This window comes from Balaenoptera physalus (assembly GCF_965194825.1).
Source record: "Balaenoptera physalus genome assembly, chromosome: 3".
Lineage (NCBI taxonomy): Eukaryota > Metazoa > Chordata > Mammalia > Artiodactyla > Balaenopteridae > Balaenoptera > Balaenoptera physalus.
This window is the reverse complement of record NC_138890.1, coordinates 65588779-65603769: the sequence shown is the minus strand read 5'-3', so window position 1 is coordinate 65603769 and position 14991 is coordinate 65588779. Positions and strand designations below refer to the sequence as shown.

Sequence of the window (14991 nt, the reverse complement as noted above, 5' to 3'; positions counted from 1 at the left end):
GTGAAAAACTAAACACCTAGATAGCCAAGAAAAGTTATTTCTTCTGTAGCATTCATACGAAGCACTTAGTAATGGCCCATTATATGATTATAATTTCAATATACCTTCAAAATCAGTTTATATATAGACACTACGAAGTTGATTCTTTGAAATACCATTATATAAAAACACTGTATTACTTAGGTCCATTACCTTCTGTTTCTTTTCTGTTAAAACTCACCTTGAATTGTAGTGGGAGAGATTTGAATTAGGATTTGAAGCCATCAAATTCCTGCTAGTTAGATTGATGGGTGGCATCACCATACTACTTCCAGCATGTGGATCGTCTTTCATGCCCATAGAGTTAGTGCTGGGATTGACAGGGTTTGGTGGTTCACTGATTACAGGTTTTATATCTTGAGACATAGTATGAGCAATTTCAACTGCATCCTGTTGACAATGTCCACCTTCACACTCTATCTTTTCTGGTTCTAAGATATCTCCTTTTCCTCCTTTAACTTTAATAACTCTGACTTTGATCTCCTTGGGCTTTTTCTCTTTTTCCATTTCCTAGAATAGATACATCCAAAATCTGAGTCAGGAGAACAGTTATTTTTATCATTAGAGTACTAACTATAAAATAGTTATACTGGCTAAAAAGAAGACCAATTTTTACCTTTCCCAAAACTGAAGTACTTAGCAGTGTATTAGTATAAATTGTTTTTCTATCATCTTTCATAAATTCATTTTCTTTAGAATTCTCTTTTGGCTTTATGAATGATTTGACTTTTGCTTCTTGTAGCAATTTAGCTCTCAGTTCTGGTATGAATCTGATAAAACAAGCAATATCAAACACTTTTATTTATGTTGATAGAGTATTTTATCTTTAAAAAACTTTCTAATCAATTAATTTGCATTTGAGCTACAGCATAAATAAGTTATCAGTAATGCATGCCAAGAGATGGCACAATATTTACCTAATACAAATTGTTTCCTGGTAAAGATACATCTTTCTAAAATTTTTCCATGGTAATCTACTATTAATAAAACTTTTACAACATAGACTTATATGAATTAGATTCCTTTTTTGATGCAAAGTTTACTTAATAAAAGCATTGTTTTTAATTTTGATAAATATACTATTCTTTTCAAGGAAGACTCAGGCCACTTTGTCCCTTTTGTGGTTCTTCAAAGTAACAGGACTTAAAAGATGAACTAGTTTCTAAAATTTACTCTAGAGAAATATTTTCAGAACAAAATGTAATGGAATACATCAATATTGAAGGGAGGGGCTTCCCTGGTGGCGCAGTGGTTGAGAATCTGCCTGCAAATGCAGGGGACACGGGTTCGAGCTCTGGTCTGGGTGGATCCCACATGCCGCGGAGCAACTGGGCCCGTGGGCCACAACTACTGAGCCTGCGCATCTGGAGCCTGTGCTCCGCAACAAGAAAGGCCGCGACAGTGAGAGGCCCGCGCACCGCGATGAAGAGTGGCCCCCGCTCGCCGCAACTAGAGAAAGCCCTAGCACAGAAACGAAGACGCAGCACAGCCAAAAATAAATAAATAAATAAATTTATTTATTAAAAAAAAAAAAAATTGAAGGGAGATTGTTTTGGTTTTAGTTAGGCTTTTTTAAAGTTATTTATTTTTTAATAGAAAATCCATTCACATGGCTCAAAACTCAAAAGGTTATACCGAAAAGTCTCCTTCCCACCCCTCTCCCGAAGTTGCACAGTTTCCCTCCTTGAAGCAGCTACTGCCATCAGTTTGGGACTGAATGAATTCTACCATGAATGAATTCTTCCCTAGAATTATAGTAAAGGGTAGTGTGAGGAGATGAATAACCAGTATCATTAGTTTGGCTGAATAAGAAAATGGCACATTTCTGTTAAAACTTCCTTGCATTGCAGAAGGTCCGTGAAAAAAAGAGGCCTCTTATCCAAGTAAAAGGTCTTCCCCAAAACATTTTCTGAGGCTTCTATTATTGGAACTCAAGAACTTTCACCCCATAATAGTAAAAACCTAATATCTAAATACCCAAGAGAAATCAAATTAGTCTATGTAGAATTGATAGGAAGCAATTTTTTTATTCAATAACTGACCCTTCTTATCAATGGCACTTTTAATATATCTTCTCTTTTTTTAGATTAAAATTCCTGAAATGCCTGAAGTTCTAGTTACTCTCAAAGATTCCCTTTTCTTTGCCTTTTTCTATTTTGGTCTATCTTCAATGGAGGTCCTGGTCTTTTCTATGCCTGATCTTAACTCCATCACATTTTTAACTAATATTCATGTTTGTGACCTCATATCCAAAGGCAAACTGATTGATTTTGCAATTAATGAGAAAGTTTTCCTGTTTCTTTCAAAGCCCAAATAGAAAATGGTGTGTTTTTTTAAAAAGCATGGCTGACTTATGAATCTACATTGTCATTATATATTTTAGATACAATGTGAGACAGAGACAGGCTTTAAGAGGCATGGTCCCTGTCTTCAAGGAACTTCCAGTTTGGTGGGGAGAATAAAACAACAGGAACTGCAACAGAGAATAAGTAAAGCAGAGAAAAAAAATCATCTGGGAAATGAATGCTAATTGTAATATATAGATCAGAGATGTTATCAGAGAGGAAAAACTGAACTATTCTGAGTCAGAGGTCTAAATGGAAACAAATCTATAAAGTATTGATTGTTTATTTAATGTTATCTCTGGCCTATAATGAGAATTGAAAATGCATGTGAAGAGCTTAGTACACTGCCTAGGACATAGTAACTGTGTAATGAATGTTATGTACACTTTTTTTTATTATTAGAATTTTCACCATGACACCTGTAAGTCTACCATATACTTAGTCAATACAGAAACTCAGTAAGTTTTTGATAAATTGAATTCTTCTGTTGTGTAACATTAACCTACATAGCAATTTTCATGCTAGTAAAACATCCTAACATAAAACATGAAAAAGTCCACACTCACTCAAAATGCTTACTTTTCAATAAATCCATCTCTAGTAAAATACTCATGATGCAAAAGATCAGTAGATGATATCCTCTCAGCAGAATCAATTTGTAAACAAGCCTAGAAAATGAAAAAAGATTCTATGTTAAACAAACTCTTAACAGGGCTCCTAAAGGTAAATGTTAAATTTATTTCACAAATGTAGGTGTAATTAATTACCCAGAGCTAAAAGAGTTCTTGAAAAGATGGAATTAGACCTCAGGAATTTCTGACAGTGAGTTCTGACCACTTATTTCCCTAAGAAATTTGTACTTGTAAGGCATTATTACAGGTTAAATGTCCTGTGATTCTAGCCAAAACAGAAGTCGGTCTATTTCTGCTGGAATTAGCAGGAATTAATTAGCTCATTTTGATCCTCTTATCAGCCCTGTAAGGTGGAAAGTTCATGGATTATCATTTCCATTTTACAGAACTAGAAGCATGATTAGTGATTTGCCAAACTAGAATTTTAATTCATATTGTCTGATTACTAACCCAGTGCTCTTTCTATGGCATAAAACAGTTTCACAAATATCCAAGCCCCAAATCTTTCTATAACCCATTATCAGAACAGCTCTTTTCTGTTTCCCTAACTTGGGAGGACTTCAACTGAGTAGAGAACCAAAAAACCCCCACAAAACAAAAAGAGACAATGGAAGTAAGAGTTTTGTATAAGGGGCTTCCCTGGTGGCGCAGTGGTTAACAGTCTGCCTGCCAATGCAGGCGATGCGGGTTCGAGCCCTGGTCCAGGAAGATCCCACGTGCTGCGGAGCAGCTGAGCCCACGTGCCACAGCTACTGAAGCTCGCGTGCCACAGCTACTGAGGTCTGTGTGCCACAGCTACTGAAGCCCGCACACCTAGACCCTGTGCTCCGCAGCAGGAGAAGCGACCACGGTGAGAGGCCCGCGCACCGCAGCGAGGAGTGGCCCCCGCTCGCCGCAACTAGAGAGGGCCCGCGCACAGCAACGAAGACCCAATGCAGCCAAAAATAAATAAAATAAAATAAATTTTTAAAAATTATTTTAGGGGCTTCCCTGGTGGCGCAGTGGTTGAGAGTCTGCCTGCAAATGCAGGGGACACGGGTTCGAGCCCTGGTATGGGAAGATCCCACATGCCGCGGAGCAACTGGGCCTGTGAGCCACAACTACTGAGCCTGCGCGTCTGGAGCCTGTGCTCCGCAACAAGAGAGGCCGCGATAGTGAGAGGCCCGCGCACCGTGATGAAGAGTGGCCCCCACTCGCCGCAACTGGAGAAAGCCCTCGCACAGAAACGAAGACCCAACACAACCATAAATAAATAAATAAATTAATTAATTAATTAAAAAAAATTTATTTTAAAAAAGAGTTTTGGATAATAAGATGCACATAATGAATCTATATATAATTATAAATAGAACACATTTCTCTAATCAAAATATTAAATATAGAATTTGAATAAAAGCTATTTGCCTTATAATATTCATTCTTCCTCTAAAAGAAGGCAAAACATACTAATAATAGTTAACTTTTATTTACGCTTACTATGTGCCATACAACACTCTATCTAGCCTTTTCCTATTACTTGATCCCAACAACAATCCTACAAGGTGGGTAGTATTACTATCCTCATTGTACAGATGAGAAGACTAAGGCCCAGAGAGGACAAGTAATTTGTCTAAGATCTCATAAATAGAAAAGATAGTTAAAGTCCAGAATATCCAAAGTAATTGCATACAATATTACACTTTTGTTTATTTCAAAAGGTGTATGTTTAAATTGATTCACAGAAAAAGTTGTAGAGATCTGCTATACAACAATGTGAATATAGTTAACAACATTGTACTGTACATTTTAAAATTTGGTAAGAGGATAGATTATATGTTATGTGTTTTTTACCACAATTTAAAAAAAGTTGACTCACAAAGTAAAACTGAGTCCATTATCATCTTTATGATGTGGGAATATTCAGATCCTTAAGACTGCAACTAGCTAAAAATATGTGCTTATTTTAGAACATAATAGTTATCCAACAACAAAACTTAGGAAGAAAAATGCTAAAAGGTCATAGCCTATTAGAAGCAGATAAATATTCTTTCTGTGAATAATATAATTCACAAAATTTAAATACTTGCCCTAGTTTGGAAAATGTAAAATACCATACTTTGAGAAACAGACTGGCAGTTCCCCCCGAAAATATAAATACACATCTACACAAAGACTTATAAGTGAATGTTAATAGCAATTTTATTTGTAAAAGCCAAAAAGAGGAAACAACCCAAAACAGGAGAATAGATAAAAAATTGTGATATATCCATACAATGTAATACTACTCAGCAATAAAAAGGAGCAAACTACTGATACACACAAAAACATGAACTGAATCTCTAGACTACAATGCTGAGTTAAAGAAGCCTGACATAAAAGAGTATATACTGTTTGATTCCATTTGTAGACTATTCTAGAAAATGTAAACTATAGTGACAAAGTAAATCAGTGGTTATCTGGGGATAGGAATGAAGGGAAGGATGGATTACAAAAGGACGCAAGGACATTTTGGGGAATGATGGAAATGTTAGGTATCTTGGTTGTAGTGGTGGTTTCACAGGTGTTTACATCTATCAAAACTCATCAAGTTATACACCTGAAGTACATATAGTTTACCGTACAGAAATTATACCACAATAAAATTGTTTAAAAAATTTAAATCTGGGAAAAAAATACATGCTCTACACCAGGTATTAAGATGTATTTTAGGGGGCTTCCCTGGTGGCGCAGTGGTTGAGAGTCTGCCTGCTAATGCACGGGACACGGGTTCGAGCCCTGGTCTGGGAGGATCCCACATGCCGCGGAGCAACTGGGCCTGTGAGCCACAACTACTGAGCCTGCGCGTCTGGAGCCTGTGCTCCGCAACAAGAGAGGCTGCGACAGTGAGAGGCCCGCGCACCGCGATGAAGAGTGGCCCCCGTTTGCCGCAACTAGAGAAAGACCTCGCACAGCAACGAAGACCCAACACAGCCAAAAATAAAATAATAAATAAATAATAAATAAATTAAAAAAAAAAAAAAAGATGTATTTTAGGGAATTCCCTGGTGGTCCAGTGGTTAGGACTCGGCGCTTTCGCTGCTGGGGCCTGGGTTCAATCTCTGGTTGGGGAACTAAGATTCCGCAAGCCGCATGGTGCAGCCAAAAACCAAAAAGACGCATTTTAAAGTTACAGTAATCAATCAAAACTGTATCTGTACTAGAATAAAGAGAGAAATCAACAAAATAGAAACAGACCCAAGCATGTATAAGCATTTTGTCTATGATAAATGTGGCGTTCCAAATCACCAGATTATTCAAGTTGAAAAAAAGTAGTTACAAAATATACAACAAAAGACTAATATGTTTATTATTTTGCAAATCAATATAAAAAGATACTTGAAATGACAAATAGGTTAAGGATTCTTAAAATAAGAAATACAAATGACCAATTAATATTAGTAAAACGTCCAACTTTCCTGTTAACGACCTAAGTGCAATTTTAAGAAAGGTACTTTATTTCTAGTTTATTAAGTTGGCAAATATTTTTTAAATTATAATATTCTGGGACTTCCTTGGTGGTGCAGTGGTTAAGAATCCGCCTGCCAATGCAGGGGACACAGGTTCGAGCCCCGGTCCGGGAAGATCCCACATGCTGCGGAGCAACTAAGCCCATGAGCCACAACTACTGAGCCTGTGCTCTAGAGCCCAAGAGCCACAACTACTGAGCCCATGCACCACAACTACTGAAGCCCATGCGCCTAGAGCCCGTGCTCCGCAACAAGAGAAGCCACCGCAATGAGAAGCCCACGCACAACAATGAAGAGTAGCCCCACTTGCCACAACTAGAGAAAAGCCTGCACACAGCAACGAAGACACAATGCTGCCAAAAATAAATAAATAAAATTTAAAAATAAAAAAATTATAATATTCAATGTTAGATTGAGAATGGAGATTTATATCCAGTGCTACTTGAGTATAAATTAATGAAACCTTTCTGGAGAAAAAAATAGCAAAATATATCAAAAGTCCTAAAAAGTGTAAACCCTTTGGTCCACTAGTCACACTTCTAGGAATTTATCCCAAGCAAACAATACAAGTTCATAAAGACATATAAAAGATGTTCACTGTAGCAACTTTACCAATAGTGAGAGAAAAAACCTGAAAACAAATGTCCAAATTGCAAGATAAGTTAAATAAACTATAGTACAGTCATACAATGAAACACTATGTAAGCCCTAAAATTATGATGTAGCTCCATATTTATTGACATGGTAGTATGCTTAAAATATACTGCTAAGTGAAAATAAACAGGTTACATAGCAGTGTGTAAAGTATGATACCTTTTAAAAAGCATAAACTTCTATGCATGTAGTTGGTTGGGAAAAGCCCAGAAGTATGTAAACCAAAATGTTAATAGTAATTGTTCCTGGATTGTGGGGTTGGGAAAATCTTAACTTCTCCTCACTGTTTATCAAGTATTCCTATTTTTCTTATGATCATTATGTATTCCTTGTATGATCAAAACTATGACATGAAAAAAGAAAGAAATTAAAGTGAAATGTAGTAAACAAGTCTTATCCTTTAATAAACTCTAGTTCTTTCCAAGTACCAAAGAAACAACCTTCTTCCTTTGATAATAGTCTTTAGATGTTACATGTCATATGTTTAGTTTTATCTAAATAACAGCAACAACAGTTAACATTAACAACATTTGTTGACAGCTTATTCAAGCCTCTGTGCTGAGAATATTTCTACCATTACCTCATTTAATCCTCCAGCTCCAGAAAATAAATATTGTTAATGTTGTTTTATAGCCCAGTAAACTGAGGCACAGAGATTGACTTGCTCAAGTTTACAGAGCTAATTAGTGACAGAGCTGGGTTTTAAACAAAGTTCATGTGAATCCAGAGCCCCTTCTTATAAACACCACACTATACTTGCTTTGAAATTTAGGTAACCACTTTTTTTAAGGGCTGTACATTGGAAACAAGATACCTTAGTTGACCCTGGGAAAGGAAACAGGCTGGAAAGAGAAAATAGAAGCAAGTAACTCTCACATTTTGAATTTTGTACTAAGTATGCTGGTATATTTATTATGTAGTTCAAAATAAAATTTAAATTTTAAACTAACTTAAAAGTGCTATATAATGTTTTTGCTTCCTCCGATTCAACCTGAATTTTGGTACTGGTGTATCCTCAAACAACATTAAAACTGCAGCTGCGAACGCCTTGTGCATACCTTAGAATACCACTGTACAAGGAACAAATCCCTTGGGTAGATTGCTAGGAAGACTGGCTGTTAAGAGGTGTTGATAAACATGGTAAGTCCTTAAAATTTTCCAGTTTATCCCTAATTATCAATAAAATTGGGATAAACAAAAAATAATAGACAGGATTACCCCAGGGGCCTTTCATTTCTAACAGTCTGTGACTTTTAATTTCTCTGAACTTAAGACATAAAGACAGAGGAATATAGTAACTTTTAACAGATAACATTACTTCATGAATCCTTTTGGAATTTCATTAAAGTAATATCCTAAAACTGTATTATAATTTATGAAAATTTCCCAGAATAAGTCCTTAATCTCTTAACATACATGAACAATATCTGCCAACAATCCATTTAGCTTTGGGTATTTTTTTCTTGCATTTTTGGGGTGTTGAACTTGAGGAAGGACCACCCCAGCAAAAATGGGATTCTTGGAAAAGATATTCTGCAAGTGAGGTGTCAAATTGCCTGAAAAGAGAAAAAATATATACATAAGAAAACAGGGAAATTATTCTATAATCAAAATAATAAATTGTTATGTAGTCTGCATTAAATTACTAAAAAGGGAGAGTAACAGTTAAGTTCTTTTAATTTTTTAAAGTTGAACAAGGAACTATCTGAATACAGCATAAAAAAATGTGAGTTTCCCCAGTAATCTATTGATAGTACACAGGCAGTAGAAAATATAAAACCACATGTGCATATTCTTTTCCCAAAATACAAGACATATTATATAATGCCATCAGAAAAGGCACATTCAAACTTTTACATATTTCTATAAGGGTATATAAATGGTTTAACTAGCAAGTGTTCATCAGCAAAGCCTTACTCAAAACAGCTAAAATACTAAAATTATATAGAAATAGGAATCCTGCAAAGAAGAAACAAGGCTATAGAGTAGTAGTAGAATGGAAAGAACTATAAAAAGGAGTGGAGAGAGCTAAGTTCTAGCACTAGTTCTGCTATAACTAATTCTGTGACCTTGGGCAAATCTTCCTTTTCTGTGTCTTGGTTTCCTCATTTGTAAAATAACAAAACTGATCCCACCATCTCTAGAGGTCCTTCTAACATTAATCTCATAACCAGAACTTTAAAGATGACAGAAAAAAGTATGATGTTTTAAGGCTCTGAACGGTATCTTTAATCAATATTTACCCAGATTCACAGTTTTTATAGTTGTTCACAGTACCTTTCTCATGATCCTGTAATTACATGTTTATGTATAGCTTCCTCACCACAAAAAAGGCTCCTCAAGCTCCTCATTCAGAGGTATATATATATAAAATCCTTGAAACTCCATGAGCAATGCTAACCATGAAAATGTTTTGGTAGTCAAAGCAGATCAGCTCTCTGCTTATCTACTGTGGTTTAAAAAAAAGTTTTCTCAGTAAATAATTGGTTTTCTATTTCCAAACACTTTTATTTATTTATTATAAATTTATTTATTTATTTATTTATTTTTGCCCGTGTTGGGTCTTCATTGCTGTACGTGGGCTTTCTCTAGTTGTGGCGAGTCGGGGCTACTCTTTGTTGCGGTGGACAGGCTTCTCATTGCGGTGGCTTCTCTTGTTGTGGAGCACGGGCCCTAGGTGTGTGGGCTTCAGTAGTTGTGGCGCCGGGGCTCAGTAGTTGTGGCTTGTGGGCTCTAGAGCGCAGGCTCAGTAGTTGTGGTGCACGGGCTTAGTTGCTCCATGGCATGTGGGATCGTCCCAGATGAGGGCTCGAACCCGTGTCCCCTGCATTGGCAGGTGGATTCTTAACCACTGTGCCAACAGGGAAGTCCTCCAAGCACTTTTAAAAAGCATCAAAATCAACTCTATTACTTAAAAGTCCTCTTTGAAAGAAGCAAATATTTGTAGAAGCCAAAATTTTAAAACAACTTTCAGACAAACTGAAGTAGGTTTCTATTTTACTATTTCTTAGTATCAACCATCAAAACATGGCATAGCTATTTGCATCCCGGCAAAGAAAAATATTATTTGCAAAAACAGAGGAGAGGGACTTCCCTGGTGGTGCAGTGGTTAAGAATCCGCCTGCCAATGCAGGGGACATGGGTTCAATCCCTGGTCCAGGAAGATCCCACACACCACAGAGCAACTAAGCCAGTGCACCACAACTACTGAGCCTGTGCTCTAGAGCCCGTGTGCCACAACTATTGAAGCCCATGCATCTAGAGCCCATGCTCCACAACAAGAGAAGCCACCGCAATGAGAAGCTCGAGCACCACCATGAAGAGCAGCCCCCACTCGCCACAACTAGAGAAAGCCTGCGTGCAGCAACAAAGACCCAACACAGCCAAAAATAAATAAATAAATAAATTTATATTAAGAACAAAAAAAACGGAGGAGAATTTTCTACCTTTTTTATCAGCCCAAAGCATCCATCTACTCCCATCTACCAAAAAAATACGCTTCCCTGTTCTTATAAAGAAAACACTAAATTTGAAAATCAAGCAGAATTGATCTGGAAACACTTATTTGAGGCATTTAACGGCATATTTCAGTAATACCTACCTACTTTTAAAACAATTTTATGAAGTAAATCCAAATCAGAGCTGCTAGGAAGATAGGGATTTCCAGTGGCCATCTCAATAATCATACAGCCCAAAGCCCAGATATCCACAGGTCTGAAACAGACAAGAATAAATCACTTTTCATGGAAAAATATATAAAACATCTTTTCTGAAAAACCTTTTTTTTTTTTTTTTTGGCTGCACTGTGGGGCTTGCGGGATCTTAGTTCCCCATCCAGGGATTGAACCCATGCCCCCTGTAGTGGAAGTGCAGAGTCTTAACCACTGGATCACCAGGGAATTCCCTAAAAAAGAACTTTTAAAATAAAGTTAACGCTAAAGAAAACAGAATGGTTAAGTGGTATCATTTATCAATTTTCACTACAATATCATATAGCAACTTTAGGATATATATTAAATATTATCATGTTTTATTAGTAACTTAAATAGTTTATATTTAAATTGCATGAGAAGCCATGTAGCAGTCCAAAATAATTAATTATAATTCTAAAATTGTTTGAAATACTTATATAAGGGCATTATGATAAATGGTTTATGACATAGAATAGCTGAATACTAAAATCATCTTGTACTTAGAAAGTAAAAATTAAAAATCTTAAATATTTTACCACTTACTTTCATTTATTTATCTTAATGAATTGTGAGTCATCCATAATTCAAGCTTTTTTTCCCACATAATCAGTTTTTTAAATAGATAAAAAGATGCCCAAACTCACATTCAGAAGAAATTATAAATAAACACTATAATGAGATCTATTTTTCACTGATCCAACTGACAAAAATTATAAAATTTGATAACTGCTATGTTGGTGAGGCTATGGAAAATGAATACTCACATGTACTGCTCTGGGAGTATAAATTTAAACAACTTCTTTGGAGGAAAATTGGCAAAAGCTACTAAAATTTTAAATGTACATATTTTTGACTAAACACCTTTATTCTTAAGAACTTATCCAAAGATCTACTCACACATGTGCACAAAGATAAATTATAAGAGAATTTCACTGCAGCACTGTTTGTAGTAGAAAGATTGGGAACAACCTAGACATCCATCAATACGGGAATAGCTATGTAAGTTTTTGTACAACCACACAATGAAATATTACTCAGTTGTTAAAAAGAATAAGGTAGGTCTATCTGCATGTGTTAATATAAAGTGATCTCTGAGATAAACTCTCAAGTGAAAAAAGCAAGATTCATTAAAGAAATCAGAGGAGATGTAAACATAATAAATGGAGAGACATTCTATGTTCATGGATAGGAAAACTCAATACTGTCAAGATGCCAGTTCTTCCCAACTTGATCTATAGATTCAACGCAATCCCAATCAAAATCCAATTTGGAGGGGACTTCCTTGGTGGCGCAGTGGTTAAGAATCCGCCTGCCAATGCAGAGGACATGGGTTCGAGTCCTGGTCCAGGAAGATCCCACATGCTGTGGAGCAACTAAGCCCGTGCACCACAACTACTGAGCCTGTGCTCTACAGCACGCAAACCACAACTACTGAAGCCTGCGTGCCTGGAGCCCGTGCTCCACAACAAGAGAAGCCACCGCAATAAGAAGCCCACGCACCGCAACAAAGAGTAGCCCCCGCTCGCCGCAACTAGGGAAAGCCTGTGTGCAGCAATGAAGACCCAAGGCAGCCAAAAATAAATAAATACATTTATTTTAAAAAATCCAATTTGATTATCAATAAATTGATTCTAAAGTTTATATGGAAAGGCAATAGAACCAGAAAAGCCAACATGATGTTGAACAAGAACAAAGTCAGAAGAAAGACACTATCTGACTTCAAAACGTACTATAAAGCTACAGTATGTGAGACAGTGTGATATTGGTGAAAAAATAGACAAAAAGATCAAGAGAACAGTATAGAGTGCCCAGAAATAGACTCACAGAAATATGCTCAACTGATCTTTGACAAAGGAGCAAAGGCAATTCAGGAAAGAAAGTCCTTCTAATAAGTGATACTGGAACAACTAGAAATCCATATGCAAGAAGAAATGAACCTAGACACAGAGCTTATGCTTTTCACAAAAATTAACTCAAAATGGATCATAGACCTAAATGTAATATGCAAAACTATAAACTTCTAGACAATAATATAGGAGAAAATCTAGATGACCCTGGGTTTGGTGATGAGTTTTTAGATACAATACTAAAAGCATAATCCACAAAAGAAAAAATGGCTAAGAAGTACATCATTAAAATTTTAAACTTTTGCTCTGTGAAAGACATTGTTAAGAAACTGAAAAGAGAAGCCACAGAGTTGGAGAAAATATTTTCAAAACCCATAACTGATAAATGAACTGCATCCAAAATATACAACTCAAATAAAACTCAATAATAAGAAAACAATCAGGGACTTCCCTGGTGGCACAGTGAATAAGACTCCGCACTCCCAATGCAGGGGGCCCGGGTTCGATCCCTGGTCAGGGAACTAGATCCCACATGCATGCCGCAATTAAGAGTTTGCATGGCACAGCTAAGGAGCCCACGTGCTGCAATTAAGGAGTTGCTGAGCCACAACTAAGGAGCTGGTGAGCTGCAACTAAGGAGCCTACTTGCTGCAACTAAGACCCTGTGCAACCAAATAAATAAAGAAAAAAGAAAACAATCAAATTAAAAATTGGGCAAAATATCTGAACAGACACCTCACCAAAGAAGATATACACATGGCAAATAAGCATATGAAAAGATGTTCAACATCATATGTCATCAGGGAACTGTAAATTAAAACAATAATTAGACAGATACCACCAAACACCTATTAGAATGGCTAAAATCTAAAACACTGACAATACCAAATGCTGGTAAGGACGTGGAACAACAGAACTCTCATTCATTGCTGTTGGGAATGCAAAATGATACAGCCACTTTGGAAGACAGTTTGACAGCTTCTAACAAAGCCAAACATAGTCTTACCATACAATCCAGCAAAAACTGCACTCCTTGGTATTTAGCCAAATGAGTTGAAAAACTTATGTCCACAAAAAACCTGCAGATGAATGCTCATAGCAGCTTTATCCATAAGTGCCAAAACTTGAAAGCAGGTAAGATATCTTTCATCAGGTGAATGGATAAACAAACTGTCAGACATACATATGATGGAATATTAAGTGATTACAAAGAAATGAGCTATCAAGCCGTAAAAAATATGAAGGAACCTTAAATACACATTGCTAAGTGAAAGAAGCCATCTGAAAAGGTTGCATAATGTATGACTCCAATTATACAACAGTCCGGAAAAGGTAAGTGTATAGAGAGATTTAAAAGATCAGTGGTTGACAGGGGTTCAGGGAAAAGGAGGGAAAGATAAAATAGTAGAGCACAGAGGATTTTTTGGGCTGTGAAACTATTCTGTATGATACCATAATGGTAGATACATGACATTATACATTTGTCAAGACCCACAGGAAACACAACACAAAGACTGAATATTAATATAAACTATGGACTTTAATTAATGATAATGTATAAATATTGGTTTATCAACTCTAACAAATGTACCAAACTAATGTTAGATGTTAATAATAGGGAAACTGTGCTGTGCGGGTGGGGGTAGAGGGGATATAGGGAAACCCTGTACTTTCTGTTCACTTTTTCTATACACCTAAAACTGCTCTAAAAAAGTGAAGTATATTAATTTAAAAAATTAAAAGAGAGAAAAAAAACAAGATTCTATACAATATATATAGTATGTTCCTATTTCTGTTTAAAAGGAAGGAGATGTGTGTCTGTTTGTGTGTCTGTGTGTCTGTGTGTATTGCTAGATAATGATTTTAAGGAACAAATGACTTAACTGTGGTGTATACAATTTGTTAAGTCCACATTACAACAAAAACTGGATAATAGGAACTTAAAAGCTTGCTTCCTTCACAAGTTTTAAGAACTTACAGCAGAAACTAACACAACATTGTAAAGCAGTTATACTCCAATAAGAAAAAAAGAAAAGAAAAAAAAGAACTTAATAGAAATTTATAAGTTTTAGTGAGAAACAGTAAAATTAAGACCAACTTATTGCCTTCAAAGTTTTAAGTAAAGTATTTTTAGGCACTCTCCCTACAGTATGAAATTCCTACTCACCTCCTCCACTTCTAACAGAGGCACTAAAAACACTCCTACACAAATAAGTTCACTTTTTCCCAGCTTGTTCTGAACTTTCACAGTTCAGTTTGGTAAGGTAAGGCATTATCTGCAGAACTGTAAAGAATTA

General features: G+C 36.1%; 1 protein-coding gene across 10 annotated transcripts in view; it reads right to left on the bottom strand.

Annotated features, from left to right (window-relative positions):
- The window catches only part of CDKL3 (cyclin dependent kinase like 3), a 114959-nt gene that overhangs the window by 72068 nt on the left and 27900 nt on the right, over positions 1-14991 (bottom strand). For all 10 annotated transcript variants that reach the window (XM_082454748.1, XM_082454749.1, XM_082454741.1 and 7 more), the window contains 5 exons: positions 10757-10869; positions 8572-8711; positions 2964-3052; positions 656-809; positions 221-549 (listed from right to left, as the gene is read on the bottom strand). In XM_082454748.1, coding sequence (XP_082310874.1) covers positions 221-549; positions 656-809; positions 2964-3052; positions 8572-8711; positions 10757-10869 — 825 coding nt within the window. The remainder of the gene's footprint in view (positions 1-220; positions 550-655; positions 810-2963; positions 3053-8571; positions 8712-10756; positions 10870-14991) is intronic.